At 37.1% G+C, this 8,029-nt stretch overlaps 1 protein-coding gene across 1 annotated transcript; it reads right to left on the reverse strand.

The window, feature by feature from the left end:
• Positions 1-3,095: 3,095 nt before the first annotated feature.
• Positions 3,096-3,551, reverse strand: LOC116200496 (proline-rich antigen homolog). Its single transcript, XM_031531346.1, has one exon. The coding sequence runs from the start codon at positions 3,549-3,551 to the stop codon at positions 3,096-3,098; it is 456 nt and encodes a 151-aa protein (XP_031387206.1).
• Between the last annotated feature and the right edge of the window lie 4,478 nt (positions 3,552-8,029).

Consider the following 8,029-nt stretch of genomic DNA (forward strand, 5'->3'; position numbering starts at 1 on the left):
ATTAAGAACTATTAAATTTTACTTAATTAATTTTAATAAGTATTATTAACCTTATAAAAGTTAAATTAAGTAAATCTCTCATTGAAGTGATTAGTCATTTTATCTAAAATTATTCAAATTTATAAAGCTTAATATATGAAATATGAGTGGAAAAAAGACAATTGCAAATATTTGATGTTAAAATTTTATAGACTCTATGATTATTAATCATTCATTAATAATAAACTAGCTAGGATTTTTTTATACTTATTTTCTTATAAATTGAATTGATATTTGAGATCATGTCTATGAAATGTTTTAAATGAATCATCTGCTTATGCGCTCTTTAATTAATATTATTTAGAGTGGGTATGAAATTTATTGTATTAAAGTTTATAGAGTACAACAACAAATTTCTATTTTCTATATATTAATGTAAACTATAACTCAATATTAATAATTGTCTTAATATCTATTTTTCATAATAATTTTTTTTACAAAATCCGTATGATTCATTGCTTCAATAGCCTAGTTTGATAGTAAATTAGTATCTTTAATATATATTACATATATGGAAAATAATTTATAATATTTTGCATGCATGGGTTTAATTTTAAAATTAAAATTATTTTTGATTTCATGCATAACGTGGATCACACACTCTAATGAGTGAGAGGGAGGGAGAGAAGGGGGGAACAGAGGGAGAGAGAAATCGTGGGTAATTATAAGATATGAATTTACAATATAAACTAGTGGGTAATTTCTTTTCCTGTTTAAGTAGTAAGGATTTACAATGTGATACCTTATATTATTATTTAAACAAAACTCTCATATTGTAATTGCTTTTATTTTAATAAAGGAGGAGAAAGTTTCATGAAAAAGGAAAAAAGGGCACAGAAAGTAGATTCCGTCACTGCACCAGAGCTATAATTTGTGACTTTTTTTTTGTCTTTTTATTTATTTATTTAACCACACTTTGACACGCTTTTGTGATAGAAACCCGAAACTTTGCGCGCTCTAAAAAAAAGTCCTAATTGCTTTTCGTCCCATTGTAGGAGCAGAAATAGTATCTTTAGATAGAAGATAGATAGACGGGCAGATATAGATAAATAGGCAGAATCGATAGACGATAGATAGATAAAAGAAAGATAGTACTCATCTTTTCATTCAACGACTTATGTCCTTACATGTTTAGTTTTCGATTACGGTATCTCGGGTCTGATTCTAGATTAAGACCTCCAAATACTGTGTCAATCTACTATTGCATTCCCCCTTCGGCAAATCAAACTATTGTACTCTTTTCTTTCTGTACATTATCTTTCATGCACTAAACCCACTTTTCGGAGCTAATCCGATCGACCTTCCAGGGATGCTTGGTTATCGATCCGTCGTCCTCAATCCATCTTGACTTCCGGGTTGAGGAAATTCCACCGAGCTAATGTTTCGGCCTTAATTAGACATACAAACCTCCAAGGCTGTAGCACCACACTCTAATTTGGTGAGGTTGGTTGGTGGTTTCACCGCAAACACCTTGAGGTTGCGTCTTGACACGCCTAGCACCTATCACATAAGTGATCTGTCACGTGGGAGACGGAGAGAAGGTTCGGAAAAATAATGCGAAGCACTCGTGGTAACATTTTTCTTTCAATTGGACATTCCCTCATGAAAATAGTTTTCTTTCAATTTCATGCAATGGTCGTTCTCTTACTTATGTGTCATATATTTTCTTTTAATTTTATATATGTAAAAATATATATAGATTAAGGTACACTTGAACCTACCGCACTTTGACTATATATAAGTGGAGAAAAGTGTGAGAAATGATCTAGAAAATCAAAATAAGATCACATATGGTAGTTAATAATATACTATAGCGCGATTCGAGTTTTGTTTAAGGAAAAAAATGTTAGGCATTTGTATTTTATTTAGCAGTTAATCCCAGTATGTTTTTGGATCATTTAGTCTAAGCTATGTAATCTTTTGAGGTAGTTTTCTGGGTGTGTGCCCTGGTATTCAGAAGCCCAACGGATCATAACTAATTCAGTTCGAGTTGAATTGATCTACTAAGGGATAAAACTCTCACAATCAAGGATTTTATCTATTCTCACGACTCGAATCTAAGATCTTGATTAAGAGAAATAAGTGTAGAACCGCTTGAACCAATCATTGTTGGCATTTTTTGGGCTAGTTAGTATAGTAAATCACTTGCTCCCTTGATTTCGGCTTTACACACTGCTGCGTGCTTTCTCCTCCTCGTATCTTATTTTATTGTCATCAGAAAAAGGGGACCGCCATCCTCCTATTATGATCCAATCAATTCGATCAGGCATTCGCTGTAGGTCTGTAAAATTCGCTTGGTATAGCGCTATGTGCCTACTGTTATGGTCGTCCAACTCAGACGTTGTGGAGACCCTGCTTATTTGGTAACAATCGCCCGGCCCTGGTCACTGCTGCACCCTTTTTCACTGCTTCACACCCTCTGTTAAGAGGGAAAAGGGCATGGCCCGCGTAATTTTCTGGGTTTGGTTTGGTAGTGACCATTGGAGCCTCCACCTGTCATGGGTCACTGCGATTTGCATGCATAATTCGGTTCAGGCCTATTATTGTAATCCCATATAAAAAACTACCGAAATTGAAATCAGAAAATGGCATAATAGACAATATATTTAATTTGCAATTGACAAGAAAAATCCTTTCCATAGATTTGTGAAGTGATTCGCCGTTTATTCTCCTTAAATAAAATCACAAATTCGAGTCTTTTGAGTGGATAAAACTTATGATTGGAAGAGCATTACTCATTAGTGGCCTAGCTTGACTCAAGTGGATTAGTCGGGATCCATTGAGTTTATGAATATCAAGGTACACATCGAAAAAATTGACAAGAGAGTTATTGAAGATCTGGACAAATAAACTTCGTCCTAATTATGTTTTTCTTTCCTCATATGTCTAAAGCATATTCAATTATCAAACACCAAAGCTTCTCTTATTCCAAACACCTTCTTAAATACTAATCAAAAGGGAGAAAGAGCTAGGAAGGATATTAGTACACATGATAAATATATACGACTAAACTGGTAGAACATCTATAATTTGGACATAAAGCTAGTAGAAATTCACTACCTCGGATAAAAGTTACATGTAACAAGAAACACAAGAGTGCTAGTGAACATCACAATTACGACAGTCGATGCTTGAAGAGTACTAGCCAGTGCTGAGGAGCCGTGAACAGCCTCTTTGTAGTAGAACGGGAAATAAGGTAATATCGGGTCAGGAGGCGGCGGAACATAGAAACCACCACCGTTTGTGGGTGGGTTGTATGGAAAATAGCCTGCTGGAGGCGTGGGATTATTGTAACCCGGAGGTGGGTAGTACGAGCCACTCTGAGAAGGTGGCGTCGGGACAACAGGAGTTGGGGTAGAGGGAGTTCCTCCGGTGCCAGTGGGTGGTGGGTAGCAGGGGTACGTGCAAGGTTCGTCCGATCTTGCCATCTGCCAAAAACTCGAGAACGTTATGGCCGCTGATACCAAAAAGAGGGTAGAGAAGAGACTGTTCTTCAGGGGTTGGCTGGCCATTACTTAGGAACCAATTCAGGTTATGTGGTGAGATGAAGGAATAGAAGAGGAATTCTGAGATGAAGAGGAAGAGAGAATTGATCAGGAGTGGGTGAGAGTGTGATGGTGTTGGGTGGGAGTGATGATTGTTGACCTATTAGAAGGGCGTTGTTGATTTTTATTTTCCCCTTTCTTCTTTTTCTTCGTGTTTTATTTTCCCCTTTCTTCTTTTTCTTCATGTTCTAAATGACGCTCGTGGGTCATGAACATTGAAGGGAATAAATAGGTGAAGAAAAATATAGAGTAATGGAAAGTTTCATTAGTGAACATCGAACCGAATAATTCTTGGTTTCAAATATCAAAGCCACGTGATGTCACTGTATCAAACCTTGGTTATCGGCTTTTACTGGGTTTTGTCATGATGGTTAAAAGGCCAGCGAAATAAGGGCGATGAAAAGGAAGTTTTATCTGCCCTTATCAATATTGAGAATCAAACGTGGTCACTAGCTACTGTCCCCAACCAAAAAGATTAGGGGAATCAAGATTTGGGCACGACCTACATGCAGACAATATACTAGAGATACTATTGGTTCTACTCAGATAAGATATTTTTCGGGATAACGGAACGCGTTGGTAGTGTCATAGCACTATGTAGCAACTTTTTACATTTATATCTGGAAATGCTTATCCGAAATTCATGTAAATGGCCCGGTCCCAAAAATGACTCTTTAATTAGAATCAATTTGAGCTAATATATTGTAGTATAATCTAAATGAAAATGACCATTTCTTCTCAATCAGTGCTTTGGAGCTAGTGCTGCAGCAGGAGGGCGAGACGGTTTATTACCCGATTTGAGAACCGGGTGACCTAGCATCCTCACCCATTGAACCATATACAACGCTTTTCTTCGCTTACCTCCATACCCATCATTCTTGAATCGATATCCAGTTCCACCAATGGCGGAGAGAGTGATGGACGGGGTCGATGGCTGTGACGACTATTCTTTCCAAGTCAACTCGAGAGATTTATATAATACATATTATCCTTCCCTCAACTGAAAATGAATCATTATTTGAGAAAGAAGACTTAGTGCAATAACATCATACGTTCTTGACTTGAAATTAATAATGCGTTCTGAGTTTGATTTTTACTAGTAAAACTGCTTATGCTCCTTTATTTCCTCTTTCATTATCTCTTCCAGATTGACGGGCCTCGTTTGTAATGGAAAATGAATGATGATGGCTTGTTATTCTCCACAAATTATTTGCTTTAGGAAATAAGTTAGCTAGCTGGTGGGGACCGTGAGAGGCAAGTTTTCTGGCTTGACTTGGAAGTTAAATGGAACTTCATGCCGCAGCAGTAGCCCACATCTTTATTGAGTAGTGGGACTACTGATAATGCCAAAGCTTCTTATCATTAGATTTTTTTTCAATTCATTCAGGACGATTATGATGTTCAAATTGTGCAACCTCATAATTCATTGACACAAAACTAGTACGAAATGACTCCGTTAGTTATGCTCATTTTAAATAGCAATAAAGCGACTCATTTGTTAATGAAAAATCATTCAAGCAATAACCTGCCCAATGAAGTCATCTAGAGAAAACTAAATTAGTTGAATGATGGAAGTCAATTGAACCTTTTGAACCTTACTTTTAGGATTCACAAGGCACTTTGCTGAACAAAAGTAAAAAGATAATGTCGTGATTTTGCATCTACCGTAGAGACTAAGCAAAATCAACTATAGGAAAATTGATGCACTTCAAGATTGCCTCTTATGAATTTTAGCCATTGTATGTACTCAGATTAATCCTGGCTCCGCAAATTGTAATTTCAATATCATGGCAAATCCCGCCTTAAAATTCCTTTTAGAAAGTCATTTCCCAAACAAAATGCATGAATTCATGTATTGATGACTCTTTCGGGTCCATTTGGATTCCGAGAGTATTTTGATCATTTTGACCAAATTATCCTCGACCTTTCTAGACCCGTCTTGGTCGTCGTGTCATGAATTGTTTTCATTAAATTAAGCTTTTTGGGTATTTGGACTTCATTCAGTAGATCAATTCATGATATGTCTGACTGTTTGTAACTCGCACATTTCCTGCATTCGTCAATAATTTACAAGTCATAAATCCACAAACAGGTTAATTGGGATGCTCACATGATTAAACCCACTTGATACTGACAATTTTGTATGAATTGGTCATTAACTGATAACTCCCGTCGATAGATTGTCAAATAATGTTAATGCCCTTTTCAAAACATGTCTATTTCAAAACCCGAAACACACAGTCCAATGTAGTACAAACGTCTAGAAAGGACTTGTATGTCTCAACTTGAGTTTTTACCTGATTTCATGTAACTCAGGTTAGGATACAAAACATCTTTCTAGATCACCTCCAGTTAAATTGACCGGTTCTTTGACTTTTTTGGGGTTCTTGTATAACCCTGAACGATTCAGGAAATTGGTCGACACCGGCTACAGGCCGAGGTGGCCCACACTGCCATGTTTCCATTTTTTGAAAATAATTTTTTAAGTAAAGGGAAAATCGTCTTTTCACAATTTAGCTACGTCCTTAGGGTTAGATTGACAGAAACACTACGATATCAAGATAAGGATGGGCTACCTGTTCAGATGCAGGTTTATCTGCAAAGTCTTTTCTTATCCAACTGATGAATTTCTATCATTCTATCGTAGACTCGGATAACTAGAACGGTTATCTTTGTCACAAAATATGCAAAATGCTGATTAACTTTTCACTCGACCTAACCAAACACTAGATAATGGTAAGGTGGAACTCTAAGTTCCAAATCTATAGTTAAAACACGAGTTTGGTGAATTCAGTGGAATTTCAGTGTCATAATACATAACAATTTTAAAAGCAATCCACACACAAAGGATTGGACTTCAGACACCATGTCTGTCAGGTCATTGAAATAAAGCCGAATGCAAACATGTTTTGCATGCGTTTGTTTGCTTAGCATATGGCATTTGCTTGCAAAATTCCTTTGGGTTAATAATTTTTTAATCCATGTACACTCGGCAATACAAACACATTGTCTGCAATATGCATGTTGTTTATTACTTTTATGCTCTTGTTTGTCCATGTGAGTCGAGCCCGACCATAAGACGCATTGCACTTAGGGTTCAATGCCCTAACCATCAGTCACGGGGTCCAACGCCCTATTCACTGAGAGCGCATGTTAAATTTCAGTTTTTTGGTTTTTCCCTGAACTCACGACGAGTCGGAACAGAATAATAACCGAAAGTGAATTGACTGAGATTCAATCATTTGTAATTTGTATTTATTATTTTTGAGAGCATTGTAAGGATTTTATTTTGTACATTCATTCTGTAAGAATCTCAGTCGGTGAGCGAACGGTTCCAGAGTCGAACTAATCGAATTGGTCCAATGCTTGCCCAGACAAGAGTAATTTCAAGATCTTGCGGTTTCGATTCACGCAGGAATTCAACCATCATGGTTTGATGAACTGTAATGCAAAAAGTGAACCGAGTCCCCAACATACGGGCTTACTTCTCTTTCAGCTATTCAACCGACATCGTTTAATTCGCTGAATTTTCGGTGTCAAAACGTGTAAATTGAGTGTAACCTAATTCACGCGAAAAATAAAATAAAAATGCATGCCTAGCAAGCTAGAGTACTGAAAGGGCGTGCAAGATATAGGCCCGTATGTAACGTGAACCCTCGAACTCGAACTTTCTAGTTCCGCACAGACCAATGCCTTAGCAAAACTAGGTGTATCACTACCCCTAGACCCAGGTAACTTACCGGCCCTCAACTTTCGGGTCGTAAAATGGTAAGTGGCGACTCCTTCTCACGCGTGTCCGTCACGCATCTCCGGGAAGGTGGACATTCCCAAGTCGCATGATCCAAAAGTGCGTATGCGGGCCCCGACGAGAAGCACATTCGGGTTCGTACACAATCCATGAAGTGCTTTAATATAGAAGAAACGGAGGAGGAAATGAAATGGTTGAGTACTTTTGGTAATGGGGATAGAACAGAACATCATAGTCATCTAATGGAATATTTGTTATAGATATTGTAGCATGTCTCGTCTTAGTAGTTGAATTTCATGATTATCATCTCCCGCAACTCCTTGTTGAAGTTCGGTATTATTATTCATTCCAAGGGCATCCGTAATGAGTTTTTGTACATGCAATTGATCGTGTACAATTGATTGTGCCATTGGTCAACTTCTTGAAGGTTGCCTTGTTTGAATTAATAGCCTCTCAATCGATTTTCCATGAAAAACCCAACACTTGTAATCTTTTAAAAAGTCGTGGTCAAGAATATGATTATATGCAATATCCAGTGGATGTATCAACACTTTATTACATCGACGACACAGACAATAAATCTTCTCACTAAGTGTAGAGTTCTCAGCTGCGAATGCAATAAATCTATGTAGATGGTCATAAACGGCTTGGTAAACCTTGGATGATCGACCAAATTTTTATCCATATAATTATATGG

This window comes from Punica granatum, chromosome 3 (genome assembly GCF_007655135.1).
Source record: "Punica granatum isolate Tunisia-2019 chromosome 3, ASM765513v2, whole genome shotgun sequence".
Classification (NCBI taxonomy): Eukaryota; Viridiplantae; Streptophyta; class Magnoliopsida; order Myrtales; family Lythraceae; genus Punica; species Punica granatum.